This window comes from Geotrypetes seraphini, chromosome 2 (genome assembly GCF_902459505.1).
Source record: "Geotrypetes seraphini chromosome 2, aGeoSer1.1, whole genome shotgun sequence".
Taxonomy (NCBI): Eukaryota; Metazoa; Chordata; class Amphibia; order Gymnophiona; family Dermophiidae; genus Geotrypetes; species Geotrypetes seraphini.
The window spans coordinates 88,936,732-88,957,601 of NC_047085.1; the positions used below are offsets into that span (position 1 = coordinate 88,936,732).

The following is a 20,870-nucleotide window of genomic DNA, read 5'->3' on the forward strand; positions in this document are numbered from 1 at the left end:
AATGTCATCAGTGGTGTGCACTATTACAAATAATGCATCCTATTGAACACTAGGCATAATCAAAAGAAACGTCTAAGTCCGTTTTTGGCCTAAGTTGCTAGTCGCCCAAAGTCGGCTAAGTAAAATGTCCATTCCTGAATAATACGTCCAAAATATTTTCCCCCCCCCAAAAAAAAAAAAAAAATTGTCTAGTTAGATGACCAGCCATTTGATCGTCCAGACCGCTAAGTCATCTATTGTTATACCCCATTCTTGTCCAAAAATTCATTCAAGTCAAAAATGCCCAGAACAAGACCTTTTAGACATGGGTGGGGGTCAGTAAAGTGATGTACTGGCCAACCAAACATTGCACCAGAGTAGTGGGGTACCTTATAGGGCACTGATATGAACTTCACATAAGGGTGCCACATAAACATCTCACCACAACTTCCTTATAGGTCATGGTGAGCCCCCCAAAACACCCCCAGAACCTACTAGACCCACCTGTCTACCACCCCAATAGCCCTTATGGCTGCAGGTGCCACTTATATGGCAGTATAAAAGGGTTTGGGGAGGGTGAGTTTGAGGGGTGCACGTTTCACCATGAATGCAGTGGTTAGACTGGCCTGGGTCCTCCTCTCCATGGTTCACTAACCCACCCCCAAGCCCACTTAAGCCACCTCTATGCAGCTCTACTAGGCTTTCCTATGCCAGGCTGCCAGGTGCTGATGTTCTGGAGGCAGATGTTTGTTTTTATTACAATTTTTATGGTGTTGGGGGGGCAATGATCACTGGGGCATTGTGTGGGGGTCTGTACTTTGTGTCTGCAGTGCTTATCTGATCACTTTGGATACCTTTTTGCCACTTAGACCCAGGGCAGGATTAACCAATAGGCCAAGTAGGCATGTGCCTAGGGCCTGAAATGGTCAGGGAGGTCAGATGAAGGAGAGCATCAACATTGTTTTTTTCAAACAGCGATGGGCCCTCCAGCATTGATCACCAACGCCCCCCCCCCCCCCATCGACAAAAGGTAAGACAAGCAAGCAAAGCGGGTAAGAAAGGTAACGGGAACAGTAATTGTGTAAGTGGTGCTGCTTGCCCAAAGCTTCCCTCTGACGCAGCTTCCTGTTTCCACCTGGGCGTATGGTGGTGTAGGGGGGGCAGGGGGGCCCAGTGTACTTGGGTGCCTAGGAGCCTTCGACGAATTAATCCTGCCCTGCTTAGACCTGTTTTTACACCCAGGCAGCCTCGTTAAAGTTTCGGTTATACTTGCAGTACGACTAAGTTTAGATCAGCCCACGTTCCGCCCAAATCCCGCCCTCACCACTCCTCCTAAACCGCCCCTTTTAGCTCTGGTCATACAGCAGCACTGACAAGGTCTAAGTCGTTTTTAGGTATGTCTAAAACCCATTTTGATTATCGGCACTTGGACGACTTGTCTTTTAGATCATCCAAGTACCAATTTAGGCAGGTTTTTAGACATTTATTTTTGATTATGAGTCGCTAGGCATACTATTGAGTAGCAGTATGCTCTGTTGAGCTATAGTGTGAACTATTGACAACAGAAAAAAAATGGGGATGGGGGTTCCTGTCATTTTTCCAAGTTTATTTAATCTTTGATATACCGTTTATCAAAAACATACCTAAATGGTTTACAATTATGAAATATTAAAATAAAAGTTAAAAATAAAAGTAGAGGGGGGGCGACAAGACATGTTGACTTACTGGTACTAACGGGAATAAATGGGAAATGGTGAGAAATTAAATACAATGAGAAAATAAAATCATAAGAGGGAGGAGCTTAACACACTAGGGTAGGGGTCACTTCAAAAGAAGCATTTCAATTCGGTATTACCGGCTGCATAGAAGCTTTATTGGCTCTTATTGAAATGAAAAAAGTAAGAATGTGTAGACATCTTTAAAGAAGAATGTTTTTAGTTTAGATGTCAACTTTTCGAGAGATGTTTCTAGTCTAAGGTCAGACGGAAGGGCGTTACATAGAGTGGGGATAGTGACTGAGAGGATATTTTTGCAGGTTGTGTCAAGAAATAATTCACATATAGATGGGATTGAAAGCAGATTTTGAGTAATGGAATGCAGATTCCGGGTAGGAGCATATGGAATAAGAAGTTTATCAATGAATGCTGGTGAATTGGACTGCTTGGTTTTAAATGTTAGTAGAAGTGTTTTATAGATGATGTGGTGAAGAACGGGTAGCCAGTGTGCTTTGAACAAGAGGGGGGTGACATGATCAAATTTTTTTGCTTTGTAAATGAGTTTGACTACAGTGTTATGCAATAGTTGAAGCTGACAAATTTCCTTTTGTGTAATGCCTTGATATAAGGCATTGCAGTAGTCAATGTTGGAGATAACAAAGGAGTGAATCAGAATTTTGATGTGGGGGAGTCTAATAGAGAAAGAATAGAACGGATGAGTCTTAGTTTGTAAAAACACTTCTGAGTAACATTACTGATTTGATTATGAAAATTGAGATCTTCGTCAATAATAACTCCTAGAACTTTGATTTTATTATCAAGCTGGATGGGGCATGAATCAATACTAATTGGCTGGTTCATAGTTACTTTTGGAAAAGTAGAGAAAAATACATCTTTGAGTTTAAAGCAACATGAAACATGGGAAAATGTTGCCTACATTTCCCATGTCATTTCCTATGAATGCTCATCCCTACCAGATTAATGTTCAGTCCTCTCTCTGGATGACTATCCATTTAAATTTTCAGCAAGAAGGCAGAAATCCAAGATTATATAAGACAGTGTTTTTCAACCTTTTTACACCTATGGACCGGCAGAAATAAAAGAATTATTCTGTGGACCGGCATCGGTCCGTGGATCAGCGGTTGAAGAACACTGGGCTAAGTCGTGGGCCAGACCCCGCCCATCTCTACCCAATCTCCACCCCCAGACTCCGCCCCCATAATAGTACTAATTGCACCTTGCACGTCCAGTGCCTCATCTGGAAGCCTTCCCTCTGACGTTGCAATGTCAGAGAGAAGGCTTCCGGTTCAGGCGCAGGACGCCCGTAGGAGCCGCTGCCCGTGGCTTTGTGCACTGAATCAGTTAGGAAGAGGGAACTGGCTCTAAGATAACGCCGCATCGAATGCACCGTGGACCGGCGGTTGAAGAACACTCTTTTAGGCCTGATGCACTTGCTGGCCCTGTGGACCGGCAGGAAATTTCTGTGGACCGACACTGGTCCATGGACCGGTGGTTGAAGAACACTGATATAAGACACACAAATTTGGGCTCACAGGGCAGATCTATGCAGAAATTAGTTAGTTAACAAGACAATTAATACCAATTATTGGCATTAACATAGATGGCAGATAAAGGCCAAATGACCCATCTAGTTTGCCTATCTGCGGTAACCATTATCTCTTCCTCTCTATAAGAGATCCCACGTGATTATCCCAGGCAAATAAATACAGTCACCACAAACACCAGCAGTGGGTATTGAACCCCCCCAAACCTTGGCACTGCACCACCTCGCCCAAACCACTACACCACACAATCAGCTGACTAATCAGTGCCACTAATTTGGACTTACCTGCACATCTCCCTACAAGTTATTCTATAAAGTGTCTCACGTGCAACCCAAAAGAGGGCACAGTTGAGGCAAGAGTGTTCCAAATATGTAGGTGCAGTGTTATAGAACTGCAGGCTTGTGCACCCAACTTGCTTGTCGGGATCTACACCAGGTTTCAGTAGGCATAAGTCCTCGCACCCAAAGTTGGGCTTGAGAATCAATACTAAGCACTACGAGGTGCTTGGCATGGAATGCCCTTTATAAGAATATGAGTTTAGTGGAGATCTTTCCGGCACCTAAATTTGGGCACCGTTTTACTGAATCTGGCCCTAAATTAGAGCCGTTATGACTTACACCTTCAGGTTAATTGTGCCAATAGTATTCCAGGTATTATGTTTATTTAAATGGCTTGATATACCGCTTTCCTTATTCACACCTAGGCATTCAGTCTCAAAGTCACATTCACTTTCTCACACAACTTCCAATCCAGAGGAATCCCCAAAAAGACAGGGTAAACATTCTTATACCGTCACTCGCAAACCAAGACTAAAAACTCTTTAAACAGATAAGATTTCAGCAAACATCTACATTTTCTGTAATTAAGTTCTCCATGGATCTCTTGTGGGAGGCTGTTCCAAAGAGTAGCATTGTTTGCTATTTTTTCTTTTCCAAATTGTACATATTGAGCAAAAAAAGCCAATTGGGAAGACGAAATGGGATTCCTAGCAGTTTTTAATGCCCCATCTGGAAAAATGAATTTATTACCCTAGAATCAGATCAAGATTTTTTTCAGATACCACCATCTGGAACATTTATATGTATACAGCAGCCAATTTTAAACATTTTAGGTGCTGCTGTTTGCCTACAGCATTATTTTGATTTACAATAGATCACAATCTTATAATATTTGAAAACTGTAAGTATCTATGTTTGCAAGGAAATTTAGATATATTAAAATAAATGAGTGAACTGTAACCAAACTATGTATTTAATTTACATTTATGTATAACACTTTTGAACAAACATTCATAAACAGAGCACAGTATGTAGAGTTTTCTGTTTCATACCCTACCCTATAACAGGAATCTCAACTATCCATTGTGTATGCTCTTAATCCTATCCTCATTCTCCCACCCCTCTTTCCTTATCTGTCACCCCCCTTTTTTGTAGTAGCCTGTGATTCATCCCTGGGGTACAGGATCCTATGTCAATTAATGCAAATCATGAATTACAGTAAGAATATTCCAAGAATTTATTGCTATACCTCTAATTCTATGTGGCAGGAGATTTGCATAACACACATTAAAAGATAATTTCCATTGGCCAGGAAAAATATTCCCTGTTGAGAACTTCTGTAAACAACCGCACACCACATGCGCTTCCCAAAGAAGTTTGAGTGTCATATGGAAGCACTTTTGTTTTACTTATTCATGGAGAATTCGGTATAATCTTCTCTGCCCTTAGTTTGAGCTATATAGATTTGGTTGGGTGGGTGGGGTTGGTGAGGGGGGCATGGATAGGAACGGGGGATTGTGGGGCTGCTCTTGGGTGAGGGTATATTGAAGGCTTGTTCTGTTACAACTATTATTTGTATGATTTACTATACTTGATCTTGGTATCTCTCAGGCATTGTTGGCTGTTTTTGAATCTATGATAATAATAAAAATGAGTGAAACTAAATCAATTAGATTATGCAAAGAAATTCATCATTGCATAGTCAGTGGAGGATCTGTTGATCTCCGAATTGTAAAAAACTACTACTATTACTATTAATTATTTCTATAGCACTACCATATGTACACAGCACTGTACAGAGTCACAAAGAAGACAGTCCCTGTTTGAAAGAGCTTACAATCTAAACAGACAGACAAATGGGATGTCATGGATACAGTTAAGGGGAATGGTTAATATTCTGGCTAGGTTGGTGGTTAGTGGGAAGTAGGGTTATGGATTGAAGGCTATATCAAAAAGGTGGGTTTTCAGTCTGCTTTTAAACAAGGGAAGGGGTTTGGCGGGCAAACTCGGGTAATTTATTCCAGGCATAGGGGACAGCTAGAAGAAAGAAACAAAGTCTGGAATTGGCAGTGGAGAAGGGTACTGCTAAGAGCAGTTTAGCTGAGGAATGGAGTTCTCTGGGAGATGTATAAAGAGAGAGAAGAGAGGAGAGATATTGAGGGGCAGCAGAATGAACACACAAGTAGGTCAGCAATAGGAGCTTGAACTATATGCGAAGGTGGATAGGGAGCCAGTGAAGTGATTTAAGGAGAGGGGGATGACATGAGTATAGTGAGGTTGGTAGAAGATGAGTCATGCAGCAGAATTTTGCACAGATTGCAGGTGAGAAAGGCAGCACTGCGGGAGACCAGTTAGAAGTAGATTGCAGTAATCTAAGTGTGAGGTTATGAGAATGTGGATAATGGTTCAGATAGTGTGCTCAGAGAGGAAGGGATAAATTATGGTGATGTTGTAGAGATAGAAGAAACAGGCCTTAGCAGCTTGTTGGATGTGCATAGAAAATGAGAGGTTGGAATCGAAGACGACTCAAAGGTTGCGAGCAGAGGAGACTGGAACTATGACAATATTATTTACCGAGATGGAGAACGGAGGAGGAGGAGGAGGAGGTTTAGGAGGAAAAAGGAGCAGCTCAGTCTTGGACAAGGTTTAGTTTCAGATGACAGCAGGACATCCAGGCAGCAATGTCAGTCAAACAGGCAGAGACTTTTTCTTGGACTTTAGGTGAAATTTTGGGTGTAGAGAGGTAGATCTAGGAGTCATCAGCATATAGGTGATATTGGAAGCCAAGGGAAGAGATCATGGCACTGAGAGAAGAGGTGTAGAGAAAGAAGAGGTCCTAAAACAGAATCCTGGGGTACACCAACTGCTAGCGGGGTAGCATCAGAAAAGAACCCACAAACACATACACTAAAGGTGCGACAGGAGAGGTAGGAGGCAAACCAGGAGAGGACAGATTTGCGGAATCCAAGCGAGGACAGTGTACCAAGGAGTAAGCTGTGATTAACAGTATCAAAGGCAGCAGATAGGTCAAGAAGGATGAGGATCAAGTAAAGGCCCTTAGATCTGGCTATGAACAAGTCACTGCAGACTTTGGTGAGGACAGTCTCTTTGGAATGGTGGGGGAGAAAGCCAGATTGTAGAGGATCAAGAATCTGTCGAGTTGAAAGGAAATCCAGGCAGCAATGGAAAACAGCACACTCAAGTAGCTTGGATAGGAATGAAAGAACGGAAACAGGACAATAGTTGGACGGGCAGGTGGCGGTCCAGCAAGGGTTTTTGAGAAGCGGCTTAACTACTGCATGTTTGAAGGCAATGGCAACAGTTCCAATGGAAATGGATAGGTTGAGAATATGGCAGATGGGAGGGATAATAGTATGTGAGATAGAGTTTAGTAGAGGTGTGGGAATAGGGTCAGAGGGGCATGTAGTAGGCTTAGCTGAAGACAGAAGTTGTGCAGTTTCTTCCTCTGTGATTTCAGAAAAGGAAGAAAAGTCAGCGGTAGCTGACGGAGGGATGAGAGGGTGGGACCAGGTATGAGGAGCTTTCTGAGTTGTTTGGGTGAAGGATGCAGGAGTGGTGTGAGTTTGAAGTTCAGGAGAGTGGATGGTGGGTAGGGGAGAAGGATGTGACTTTGTAGTGAATTCAAGGGCAATCTTGTGGACCTTGTCATGGAAGTAATCATCCATAGTCTGGAGAGAGACAGAAGGAGGGGTTAGAAGTGGGGATGCTTTTAGGAAGGAGTTCAGCATGGCAAAGAGTTGAGGGGGGTTGGAAGAAAGGAAATTAGTTGGATGTAGTAGTCTTGCTTGACCCATGTAAGTGCAGAATTAAAGGAGGTCAGCATAAATTTAAAATGAAGAAAGTCAGCATGTGGGCGAGATTTGAGCCAAAGTCACTCGACACAGCAGATTCAAGAATGTAAGTAACAGATATTGGGAGTGAGACAAGGTTGAAGTTTGGTATGCCAGAGCAGAAGACAGAACAGAGTTGTACAACGAGATATCCTCATTGGTTATGGCTAGTGAAAAAGCCTTCCTTAACAATAATTTTTCATATTTATTACAAAAGGAAGAATAGACACAAAGAGAATTCTCTCTTCTGAGAGCAGCAAGCAGAGGCATATAAAAGACTACAGTACACTGCTATCAACATCCAGAATCTAATGGGAATTTACGAATGACCAAAAAGAATATTCCAGTGTTCAAGCTTCAATATTACATTTAATATACTGGTCTGAAGATTATTTTCCATGCTTTGGAAGTTAGCTCCTTTAAATTTAAGGACCTTTCTCGATGTATTTGTCCTTGTGACTCCCTTCCTGAGGTGAAACCACACCATGTTCTGGTCACTGGAGGCCAAAGCCTCACCTACCGAAACCTTTGTGACACTGTCTCCATTGGTGAGTAACAGGTCCAGAATCGCCTGATCTCTGGTAGGCTCCAATATCATCTGTTTGAGACATGCTCCCTGTATGGAGACTAGTAACCTTCTGCTGCCACTGGTCATAGCGGTAGGTTTGTTCCAGTCCACATCAGGCATATTGAAGTCCCCCAACAACACAGTGTCTCCACGCAGAGTGATGGTCTCGATGTCTTCGATTAGTTCTTTGTCTATGTTGTCTTGTTGTTTTGGAGGTCTGTACACAACACCAAGATACAGGCATTTGTCATTGCCCCTGGCAAGGTTCACCCAGAGGCCAACAGAGGATGGTCTTATGTATTTGAACAGACATTCCTTTTCACATAGTTACCAAGCTCAAAGAAAGGTTTTACAAATTATATTTTTGTAAACACTTTCTCTTTCAGTAATTCTTTAAAAGTTTAAATCAAACCAGTCCTCTGTGTCCGCGGGAAACTCCTGTTTTGGAGAAACTGACAGCTTCAAGTTTCACTGGAACACACACAAGAAAAACTGAGACAACCCCCCTTAATGAAGATTCCTATGCTAGAGGTAACTGGGCCTCTAGAGGGTTTCCATGGTAACTGTGTCCCTGGCTTTACTTAACCATTTCAATATGTCGCCTCTGGAACTTCCAAAACCTTAAATTTTATAATAATTTTAAATGCACATTTTATATGTAAGAACACACCCAAAATTCACACACATATGGGATCCCATGCAGTCACTCACAGCAACACGTCATTTTTCAGTCATATTCAATACTGCTTTAGAGCATATTTAAGAAAGGTATTCTTTTCTACTCAGCAATGGAATGCCAGGAATATGTGTTATCACTCAAGTCCTGAGGTTTCTCCGATCTCCCTGGGTATGGTAGTCCACACAAAGAACACTAGAAACCCAGGCCTTTTTTAAGCGGAGAAACCTTCAGTATTTTAGACAAAGAAAAAGACACAAAGACAGAAAGAAAATGGATGCAGTTTTATACCTCTTTGTATACCTAATTTTCCTTATGGTCTTGCTTTACCTAGCAATTCCCATAAATACTGAATTCCCATTTTCCTATGCTATACATTGGTTTCCTGGTCTTTTGTTAATTATCCTGACTTTTCAAAGTTTTAAATGTGTCTGCTTGCATGTAAGACCCTCTGATCAAAACTTAGAAAGGTCTCTGCCACACCCTGCTATTTCTTCTGCACTATTTGCGCTATCCAGGCCTTCTACAGTCCCCTCTTGGCCACCGATGCTATTTATAGCAAAGGTGGACTTACCTAAGCACGCAAAGGATGTCACCTATCTTTCCTTCTTCTGCAAGAGTGCTTTGAACAGAAGTAATCCCCTATGGATCAGAGTAAAGTTGAGGTCCACTGCTGCAAATATATGTTTGAGGCCAATTAAACAGGACAGATTCAGAAGTTTCATGTCTGGAATAGAATACTTACCACCACCATTTGTTCATCTACCAATTCTCTTTTTATAATTATTTCCTTGTCATCCCACTTCTGTGTCTGAATCAGTGCATTATCCTCAAAAATTATTAGTGTCTACATAGAGAAAGAAAATCAAATCTCAGTGACAATAATACACAAGAATGCATAAAATTGTACCCAGGTCATGAGAAATCTATTGCACACAAATACGAATAAAAGCAAGAAATAATGGCAAAATATTTGATTTGATTTAATAATCAAAAGGAGGGATAAAACTCAGACTTCTTGTGGGTATATTTCAACTGGAAATATTTTTACATTTGTTTATCTAAATAATGTGCAAAATTCAAGCCAAAATTTAACCTTAATTATCTAAGGGGTCCTTTTATTAAGGCGCACTAGCCAATTTAGCATGCGTTAAATGCCAACACGTTCATAGAATATAAAAAGTGCTTGATTGCCCTCACCTTAGCTTTCCTTTCATCTGCTGTCGTTTCATCAAATTCTATTCCTAACTTGAATAAGATTTCTGTAGTTTTGAAGGTAGTCTCTGTCCTCATGGTGTAATAATCCCCTCTCTTTGTTAGGATCAGAGTGGGTTTCAGCACATTCCCCACTATCCTTACTGACGAGCTGACCCCTGCATTCAGTCACCAAAAAAAAATCTGTCTATATTACATATTATGGGAAAAACATGGTAATCAAGTAAGACTTTAAGGATGGCAGAAGTATAAGCTGACTATCAGCTGTTTTTTCATATGTCTCAAATTAATGGTGATTGCCAGATTGATAAACTTTCACAGACAGTTTGGGAGCAATTCTATAAAATGGAGCCTAGAAGTAGGCGCCACTCACATGCATCAAAGGCACCATCAAATTGACAGGCACTTATGTGCACTAGGTGTTATTCTATACGGTAGCCATTGCACTAAACTGTAAGGGGGATGTGCACATGGGCATGTCTCCCAGTTACGTGTATAATTTACTATACTAATACTATAAACTATGTCCATCACTTGGTACACCTGGGAGTTCCAACTTACACCTGCCATTGAGATGGTATAATAGGATGCAATTATACCAGAGCATGCCAATGCCAACCGTACACAAGTATTCTATAACAGAATCTTGGCACCAAGATGCCGATTTATGGAACTGCTCTTTTTTGTCCGTAGTAGACTACATCCATTAAGAAAATGGCTACCTTTTCTACAGCAGCTTGAGGGTTCCCTCCCCAATGGGTTTAGATTGAATTCCCAGGGTTTTTAGATAATTTGATTTTGCTTATAAAGTGTATGTGATTCTGGTTGAATGTGCTTGTTGGTATTAGTGTGCTGGCATATCTAGAGTAAAGGGTTCTTGGATATTAAATAAATCTGACCCTGGGAATGCCACTGCTAGTAGACTGATATCCTGATGCACTGGGGTTTAGGAAAGTATAAGAGAAAAAATTCAGATTTTGATAAGCTTATGCGTCTAGCCTTGCACTTTTATAAATTTGGCTCTCTCACTCACCCATACCAGTTTGTAAAGAGGAGTATTGAACAACTATTTCACTGCATCTCCTTGCAAGTACTTAGAACTCTTTCTCCTCTGCCAAATAACAACCTAGAGCAATTTGCATATAGAGGCTGGGTGCTAGAGTCCTTAAGAAACAAGCATCCTGGATCAATACAGAAGAATATGGTCAGAGAGAACATAAGGAATTTCTCTTAAAATTATTATCCCTTAAAATTATTAATCCCTGAGATTACTGAACACTTCCTGTTATTTTCAGAGAACCCTAAAAACAACCCTTTTTGACACTTTAATGCTCAGAATTGGGTCTGTTTGGAAGACCCAGCCATCCCAGTGTCAGAAGCAAGATGGTGGTAAGCTGAGGGATCACCTCAATACACAAAAAACACAAACACAGGAAACAAAGGACAGGCACCTTGAAGAGGTTGCATAAATTACTCAAGTTACATTTCTTTTCATGAGCTCAAGGTAGAGCTGTCCGATTCAGGAAAAAAAAAATTTTTTTATTCAATTTGATTTTGCCAATTGAATCAATTTTTTGATTCGATATGATTTCTATGACATAGCTTTAGAATTAACTGGCGGGTTTATTTTGCAGCCTCTTCACCCACACCTACCCCTCTGCCCTTTCCAGCCCCACACCAGTGCTGCCATGTGTAAACAAAACAAACACGGTTAGGTCCTAGCTCATGCTCACACAAGCTCTGGTAGGGTACACATTTCAAATCTGATATATTGTAATCATAAAATAGAAAATAAAATTATTTTTTTCCATCTTTTGTTGTCTGGTCATTTTATTATTCAAATCATGTTGGTCCTTGGCTCTGATTTCTGTTTGTCTTCTGTTAACTTGTTCACCAGGGTCTACTGCCCATTTGACATTTTCTTCTTTCTCGATGCTCACCATTCATCTTCCATCTCTGTACCTTTCCTTCCCTTCTCTCTCCTTCTGTCTGCAGGTGCAGCACCCTCCTAATGATTCTCCTCCTCCTCCAGCTCCAATTCCCAGTTCAGTGTCTCTCTTCCTTCCGTCGCACCCTGTCTCTCTTCCCTTTCCTCCTGCCTACCCTCACCCCATGGTCTGTTATTTGTCTCCTTCCCATCCCTCCCCTCCCCTCATGCCTTGGCATCTTTCTCCTCTCCTCCCCTTCCGTTCCATCTCTCCCTCTCCCTCCCCCTTCATACTCTGACATTTCCTCTCCTTCATTTCCCTCCCTCCCTCCTTTCCATTGGTCTGGCATCACTCTCTCCTGATTTGATACTGAGACACGGGAATAATGGAACCAGCAGATTAAGGAGAATTTCCTTGAAACTGCTTTGGCAAAACATAGTCCTATCCAATGTCAGAATATGATCCCCTAGCTGCATTGATACTAAGATGAGTATTAATTTAAATAATTTATTGTTAAAAATTTAAAAATATATTGATAACTGTAAGACCGATGACGATTTTGTTGCATGTAATCTGTGTATGAAAATGAAATATGCATAGCACCACCGCCAAGGTCTAAGAGTGTTTCACTTAAGGTACTGTGATTTAAACAGTGTGTTGATATAGACCTTAAGAAAATTGTATGAGAATTATAGTGCCTGAAATGTATGTGTATAGATCTGTATGTAGGCACACCAATGCCAGGTTATGACAATATTCTGAAAAGGAATCCAGATGCTCAGAAGCTGTTATAGAATAGGTTCTCCCTATATAACACCATGGTACCTAAAAAGTAGGGTTACCATATTTGTGAAAACAAAAAAGAGGGACACATGACCATACCCACACTCCATTCACACGCCACCCATAGCCCCACCCATACTCTACCCACAGCCCCACCCACACTCCCATTTCCTCAGTCCCCTTTCCCATCCTCTGTACCCTTTTAGTTTTTCTCTCTCTCTCCATTCCTCCACCATGGGTGTTTATTTCTCTCTCTCCTTCCAACCCTTCTCTCCTGCTGTAGGTGCTTCTTCCTTTCTTACCCCCAACCCTCCCCCCCACCACCACAGATGCCCCTTTCTCTCCTTCCAACCTCCTCTCCTGCTCTTTCTGTCTCTCCCCTCCCATTCAGCACTACCCTACTCCATGCTCTTTTCTCCAGCACTCTCTCCTTTCCATAATGCTTCTCTAGCCCATCTCCCTTCCTCTATGCTGTTTTTCCAGCCCTCCCTCTCTCCCTTCCTTCTTGTTGTTTCTCCAAACCCCTCCATGCTATTTCTCCAGCCCCTCTCTTCTGATGCTGCTTCCTCTCACGACCTCTCTAGCTCCCGACTCATCCACCCACCTCTTCTCTGGGGCCGGCCGCTGTAACTGAATCTTCAGGCAGCCAGCAGAAGCACTGAGCTAAGCCTGCTGCTGTCAGCCTTCCATGGAAGCTGCCTCTCTGTAAACCTTGCTTACATGGGAATAGGAAGTCGCTGTAGAGAGGTGACTTCCGGGGCAGGCCAGCGGTAGCAGGCTTAACTCATTGCTGCTGCCAGTTGCCTGAAGATTCAATTACAGCAGCTGGGCCCAGGGACAAGGTAGGTGGAGGAGTCGGGAGAGCCGGCTAAACCTGGACAGACTCCCCCATTTAAAAAAAATACCGTCTGAGCACCTGGACAATACTTGAAAATGAGGACATGACCAGGTTTTCCCACACATCTGGTAAGCAGCTGGGCCCAGGGACAAGGTAGGTGGGGGAGTCGGGAGAGCCGGCTAAACCTGGACAGACTCCCCCATTTAAAAAAAATACCGTCTGAGCACCCGGACAATACTTGAAAATGAGGACATGACCAGGTTTTCCCACACATCTGGTAACCTGGAGTGCCTACTTATAGAATTGCCTATAGAATTATGATATGCTTATCTGTCCAAAATGGAGGAGCAGAAAGAAGGAAGATGGTGAACTCTGTACTGAATAAAGAGTGACATCTTAGAAGGGGGTCATGCTCCATGGCTAGCAGCTGGAATATACCCTTGTAATGTGGACAGGAACAACTGGCTAATTGGACAGACCAAATGGTCTATTTCGGCTGCTGTCTGCTCTGCTATTATGTTACTATGAATTGCTATGGTAAGAAAGGAAAAAACCCACATTGATGGCTTACCTAAGCTCTTCATGAACTCATCAAAATTTTCACTGTCGACCAATTTCCAGGACCCTAGGAACTGATCAATCATTGTGGCAGATCTACAGTTAAATTACCTTCAAGGAATTTCCCAGCAGATGTTGATCAAAGAGTAGGAACTGTAGAAAGAATGGCCTATCAGGCAGAACCAATAGACAAATTAAACCACCATAAAGTTGCATTCAGATTTTGCCATCCACTGCTGCTGTCTGCATGGAATTTGAGCAAAGCAATCTAATCAGTTTTTTTCCAAGGGTTTCACTCCTGCTTAGAAGAGAGAAACTCTGTGCCAAATGGACAATAGGTAAGAATTTACATTGATTTGTGCTGATTCTTCTCTATTTGCCCACCAAATGCATATTTCTAAATACTCTTTGGCTGAGGTAATCATGGAATTATTACACTAAAAGAAAATATGCAGTGCATGACCAATGGTTGTCAATCACTGAGCGGACAGTGATGCTCTTCATACTGGACAAAAGAAAAACAGGAGAGACACAAGTATTTTTGTGTGTTCATAGCTTCTGATTTTCAGAACATATATCTGTTTTCCTGTGTTGTTTAACCTATAACAGACCTTCTATTTTAAGGTTTAAATTGTACTTCTGAATCTCAATCACCCTTCAGAGACTCTTTCTTAATCTAAGCGAATACTAATGACTTTATAATGAAAAATTAAAGCCAGTTATTCATAGAAGGGACATGTTTATTGAATACCAAATGACTGTAATTAAAAAAAAATCTTACAATGAATCTTATACCACTTAAGCATGAAGGTTATTTAGTAAGACCTCACTGGTTACACTCAAAAACTGTTAAAACTTAAGATTTGAGATATTGTAGACTGCCTCCTCATTGGTCTGATTCAGGGCTCCTTTTACGAAGGTGCGTTAGGGCCTTAATGCGCGGAATAGCCGCTACCGCCTCCTCTTGAGCAGGCAGTAGTTTTTCAGCTAGCATTGCCGCTAATCTGGTGCATGCGCTAAAAATGCTAGCGCACCTTCGTAAAAGGAGACCTCAATATTCATATTTCTTTTCAATCAATAACCCTTTTATTATGTGATATGTAAATTATTCTATATTGAAGCTGAGAAAGATAATTACATAGGAATTTATCTTATTAACTTTGTAGGGGAAGCTCCTTGACACAGCGACTAGAGAAACGTGAATTCATGTTAGAGTCCCGAGCAATCTATTAAGACGAGTACGAAAGTGTTTTAAATAGCTATATAAATAAAAGGATTATTGATTAAAAAGAAATATGAACATTAAATCAGACAAATGAGGAGGCAGTCCACAATATCTCAAAACTTAAGTTTTTAACAGTTTTGTCAATTTATCTTAATTATTTACCCTCCCAGCATATGTCAGAGCAGAACAAAAGTGTAAAGTGATGCATGTCGGTAACAAAAATCTCATCCAAAGCAAATAAAGATTGCTCCCTGCCCCCAGCACACCCCTCCCCCCAAAGCAAAGCAAGTTCACTCCCTGGCCCCCTTTCGCTACTGAAAAGGAAACTTTAAAATAATCCAGTTAAAATGATCAGATACTTGGAAACTGCAAAGAAAGGACTTAAGTAAAGTTCAGGATTTTTAAATCATACTAAAAGTCATAAAATTATGCAGCTTTCCTGCTTTCTATCTTGAAAGTTGTTTAATGATAGAGAAATTGATAGAGAGAGATTTCTGTAGCTTCTCTGTTTTCTATCTCTCCCTTCCTCTCTCCACCTTTTCTCCTTCACACTTTCACCGAAATAACCTGAGTTACAGCTTCGGGAGCGGCATGCAGGCTACTTGCTAGGGGATTGGCCATTTTTGCTGCATCGGATCCGTTGCTTTAGCCGGCCGACTTAGGCCTGTGAGCATTGTCGGCCTGGAGGAGCGGGGCGGGGCTTCCGTGCTGGTCGGCTGCGTGTGAGTTTAGGGGTATGGGTGATTAGCGAGCATACCCGCGCAACCCTGAACCTACCCGGAGACTCCCCGTGCGGGGGGGGGGGGGAAATCGCCGCCATCACCACCCCCCTGAGCCGCCATTACTGCTGCATCCGTCGCCGGGCCCCGCTCCCCACGCTGCGTACCCAGGCCGGGGAGGAGGTGGTGGCGGCAACGGTAACAACAGTGGATTCCAGGAGCAGCAGCTGCCTTCCCCGCCTCCCGACTGCAGAGCCGATATTGAGGAGCCGCTACCGACAGCCAGACTGTGAGTGCGCGGTCTGGCTGGCTCCTCCACCAAAACCCTTCACGGCAGCAGCCCCTCCCGCATCTGTCCCGTCGCAAGCCTCTCCGAAGGCCGGCTCTCACGAAAATGCTGCCCCTCTGTCCAAAGCCGCTGCGGCAGCCTCAAGCCCGGACACAGGGCCGGACGCAAGAGGAGCTGCCACCACAAAAAACTCCAGCAAGGGAGCCAGCCAGATCGTGAGTGCGGGGCCGTTGCAAACAGCTGGGTTCTTCAGCTTCCCCTATTATCTCCACCACCATAGTCTCTTTTTTAATCTTGGGAAACCGCCGTGCAGAAAATGCCATTGCTGGAGAGCAGGGAGTGCCGCGTTTTAAAATTTCTCTGCCACGCGTGGGGCCGTAGTAAGTGCACTCTTGCCGGCCACGCACCTACGGCTCATGGAAGCACGCCAATAAGAGTGCGCATGCGCCACTTAGGGTTTTATTATAAGAGATGTTCAACAAAAAAAAAATCTGAGAGTTATTTAAAGTTAACTATGTATGGGTATTTGTAACAACAGTGTAAAGTAGATAGAATAGAATTGCTAATCAATGCGATAGATAAGCTTGTTTTGAGTGGAAATTAACTCAAAACATGGCTCAATAGTAAACAAGCAAACATGCATTTCATCATCTACCATCTTTTTTTTTTTTTATTTAATTTCGGTCAGAGTTGAAAATCAAAGTTTGCAAAGATAAGAAGATCCAAATGGTAACAAAGCCTTGATTGCTTTGTTGCTCAAATTAGGATAACTATTTTATATAAAATAAAAATAAAATTATTTGACCTTTGTTTTCAAGGACCAATCACATCAAAGAATGATGCTTGCCTGGATGGTTGTATCCTTATGCACACAGATGCTCATAACATTGACAGACTCTTGAGTAGGTGACATACATGTCATCTATTCTAGTGTAAACTTATGAAGGGAATTTTTAAAAATAAAGTAAAATTCTGAAATCTCTCGTGGGACACCCAGAATCTCTTCAGGGCACACCATTGTGCCGTGGCAAACAGTTTGAGAGATATTGCTTTAGAGGAAAGGTGGGAAAGGGGAGATATGATAGAGACATTTAAATATCTATAAGGCGTAAATGCGCATGAGTCAAGTCTCTTTCATTTGAAACGAAGCTCTGGAATGAGTAACCTAAAGAAATACTTTTTTTATAGAAAGGGTGGTGGATGCATGGAATGGTCTCCCAGATGTGGTGGTGGAGACAGAGACTGTGTCTGAATCCAAGAACATGTGGAATAAGAAAATGGAATCTCTTAGAGAGAGGAAGAGATAATGATTATTGTGGATGGACAGACTAGGCCATTTGGCATTTATCTGCCATCATGTTTTTATGTTTCTATTAAATTAACTACATAAATGACATTTTAAAGATAATTATGTAGCTACAGGTGTACTTCAGACTATTTGTGCATTCAAATAAATATTACATAATTTCTACATACTTCAACTGCCTTTATCTGCCATCATGTTTCTATATTTTTATCGGAGAGAGAAAGAGATAATGGTTACTGTGGATGGGCAATTTGGCCTTTATCTGCCATTATGTTTCTATGTGATTTGATGTAGGTAAGACATGCTTTAAGCAGTTTCTGAAGATAGCTTTAGATTCAACATGCAAAACTGCTTAATTTGGTAACTATTAAATTGTAAAGTTTTATATTTTTCAAAATCTACCCCTACAATTGACATGCCCTAATGGCACAACCTCAGTTACATGGGAAAGATACACTCAGTAAGTCTAAAGTATAACCTGGGAGAGTTAATTTGTGGAGCTAAAGTGAAGATAAGGCACCCAACAAGTTAGTAGCATGTTTGTGACTAGTGTCTTCAAAATGTCAATTAAAATCACTTCAGACTAATAAATCCCATTCCTTCCAAAGTCAAGGTCACATAAAAGCTAGCTTGAAATATCCTCCTTGGCATCTTTGGAAAGATAAAAAGACAATAAAGAGCGGAATAGAAAATGAAAGAGAGGAACTGCTAATGGGGATGGCAAAGGTATAGGGGTTGGGGGTGGAGGCCTTGTTGTTATTATAAACCATGCTTCAGTAAAATATATAATAGAAAGAGGGGAAAACAGTTTAAATACAGTTATACATCTGTTACAGTTAAACACATTAGTATGTAAGATGTATTTTAACAGTTTAAATAGTTAAGAACATACCTCATGAATAAAATGAGTTCACAATCTGCCTTGAACAATGTTTCCTGCTTAAGATACAGAAACAAACACAAACAGTATGTTGCTAGGAGGCAAAAAATAGAAGCCAAGACGGTTCCTTGATCTAGAGTCTTTAGGTGATAGCCAATTAGAATCAACTTGCCTTTCAACAATGGCAATATGATAAGGAATGGGATAAGCTGAATTTTGTACTCAGTGACCAATAAGACTGCTAGTTTTTTAGAGTCTGCTACTGAATTATAACCAATAGAAGGGCTGGCTCCTTTAATTCAACAACCGAACAGCTAAGTTCATTGTTAATATAGCTTAGAGGAAGTTGTTTGAAGGTTATTTGTTTATGGAGGAACAACTGAATCTAGCAGCACAATACTTTTATCTATACTAATTGCCATTTTATTATACAGTATAAGAACATAAGATATGCCGCTGCTGGGTCAGACCAGCATACCCTGAAAAAAGCCACAGCTTGATGGCTGAAACGTTGGTTCTTTCTACACAAACACGGCAAGACCCAGAACACCTGCTACAATCAGGCGCCAGCCATGGAAGCCTAAGATAACGTCAAACAGAAGAATTATTTTCAAAGGGGTTAAAGTCAGTACAGGAAAAGTGGATGAAATGTTTAGAGCTATCAGGGGAATATATTTATTTAATTTTTAACATTTCTATTCTGTTTAAACCTAAGTGGATTATAGTTTACGTAAATTACATTGTATCGAGGCACTTAGAAGCTTCCCTCTCTATCCCAAAAATTAAAACAACATTTTTTTGAAAACTTTTCTTTTCCTACTGAGGTAAATACATTATTGATCCCCATCACAATAATTAAATTGTAATATAATTGCACCACTAGGGGTTTTTACACATCTCGATGGAGACTATGTTGTTTAACTTGCTTTTTGACCATACTTTTCAAACCACTATTATACTGTGTAGGGTCTGTTTAGTCCCAGTTGTTGCTTTTGTAGAGGTGGGACATGCTTAGCTGATGCTATTGAGCCAGGGACAATGTTAGAGAGGTGCAAACTGGACAATTGCCCTGGGCTCCCATGCCATAGGGGGCTCTAAGCCTGTTCAAAGCTGAAGATGATAACCACTGGCAGGCTTTGGGGGCCCCTTTCCAAATTTCTGGCCAGAGCCCCAATGTATCTAATTCCAGCCCTGCATTGAGCTCCTCTTGTTGTTTGACATATTTACTGAATCCCATTGCAATTGTCACTGCATGCTACTAAGATCCTATTGCATAGAACTGTGTGTCTGGTAATAAGGGAAATTATTAATACAACTGTCACTGGAACTGATGTTTGATATATGTCCACATCACCATCTAGTGGTAGCTTGGCAAATATACATTAACATTCTAGTTAAGAGTAGCCCGAGCTTGTCTCGACAGGCGTATTGTAACATGGGGCTGGGAGGCCCCTGTGTCGCCCGCGAGACATGTGGGGGGGGGGGGGGGGCGGGACAGTTGGAGGGGAGAGTTAGGGAATAAATAGAGAGGGAGTGGTTTGTGTCAAAAGGCGTGTAAAGGATTGGGCTGGCGGGATGATTGACAGGTTGGTTTATATAAAAGGGACTTTGGAGGACTCGTTTTTTCTAGGGTCCTCCAAAGCAGTTTTTTCTCCCACCCACCCACCCTTGGGTGGTTGGATGCCTTGGGGTCAGGTGACTCGGGTTAAAGGGGCATGAGGTCATGTCACCCCTCAGACTCTTGCTGTTTGTGGCGGGGTCGGGGGCAATATGTTGATGTTTACACTGGGGTAGCTCGGGAGGAGCTTGCTGATGTGGTTCAATTGAGGTTCAATGTGTTAATTATGTTAATATATACAAAGTTAATTTATTTGTTATTGTGGATTAATAAAGAGCTGCGGCTACGTTCCATAATACTGTGTGTTGTTTTATTAGTAGGTCGAGTCAGTGAAAGAGTGGGTGTATGTATGGGTGACAGCAGGGACTATCCAGATCCCACTGTTACCGGTATTCTGTCATTAAAGATTTATGGTTGCTCTGTTAGTCCACCTGAATATACAGAATAAAACTTCACAAAAAAACCAAATAAGGTGATAAGTTTTTATTGGACTTACTAATACATTTCCTGACCAGCTTTCAGCAGATAAAACTTCTTTCCACAGTTCAGGGCAGAAAAACCAACATAACAATTGATCATCTAAAGAGGAAAGGGTGGGGGGGGGGAGTACAAACATAAGAATTGCTACTGCTGGGTCAGACCAGTGGTCCATTGTGCCCAGCAGTCCGCTCACACGGTGGCCCTTAGGTCAAAGACCAGTGCCCTAACTGAGACTAGCCTTACCTGCATACTTTCTGGTTCAGCGAGAACTTTGTCTAACTTTGTCTTGAATTAGAGAGCTGCACGGGAACGGGGATGAGGGGAATCCCGCGGGTTCCCCCTTTGGGTCACGGGGATCCCGTGGGGATGCCCCCCTAGGGTCGCGGGGTTCCTGCGGGG

General features: G+C 41.9%; 1 protein-coding gene across 4 annotated transcripts in view; it reads right to left on the bottom strand.

Moving 5' to 3' along the window:
• Positions 1–18,451, bottom strand: part of LOC117355362 (myelin P2 protein-like) — a 52,849-nt gene extending 34,398 nt beyond the window's left edge. For 2 of the 4 annotated variants that reach the window (XM_033933803.1, XM_033933804.1), the window contains exons 1-4: positions 18,386–18,451; positions 13,968–14,123; positions 9,833–10,005; positions 9,378–9,479 (exon numbers count right to left, since the gene is read on the bottom strand). In XM_033933803.1, coding sequence (XP_033789694.1) covers positions 9,378–9,479; positions 9,833–10,005; positions 13,968–14,040 — 348 coding nt within the window. In that variant the 5' untranslated portion in view covers positions 14,041–14,123; positions 18,386–18,451. Of the gene's footprint in view, positions 1–6,240; positions 8,174–9,377; positions 9,480–9,832; positions 10,006–13,967; positions 14,124–18,385 lie in introns of those variants that run through there. The other 2 variants (XM_033933801.1, XM_033933802.1) reach the window with 2 other exon arrangements.
• Positions 18,452–20,870: the final 2,419 nt, after the last annotated feature.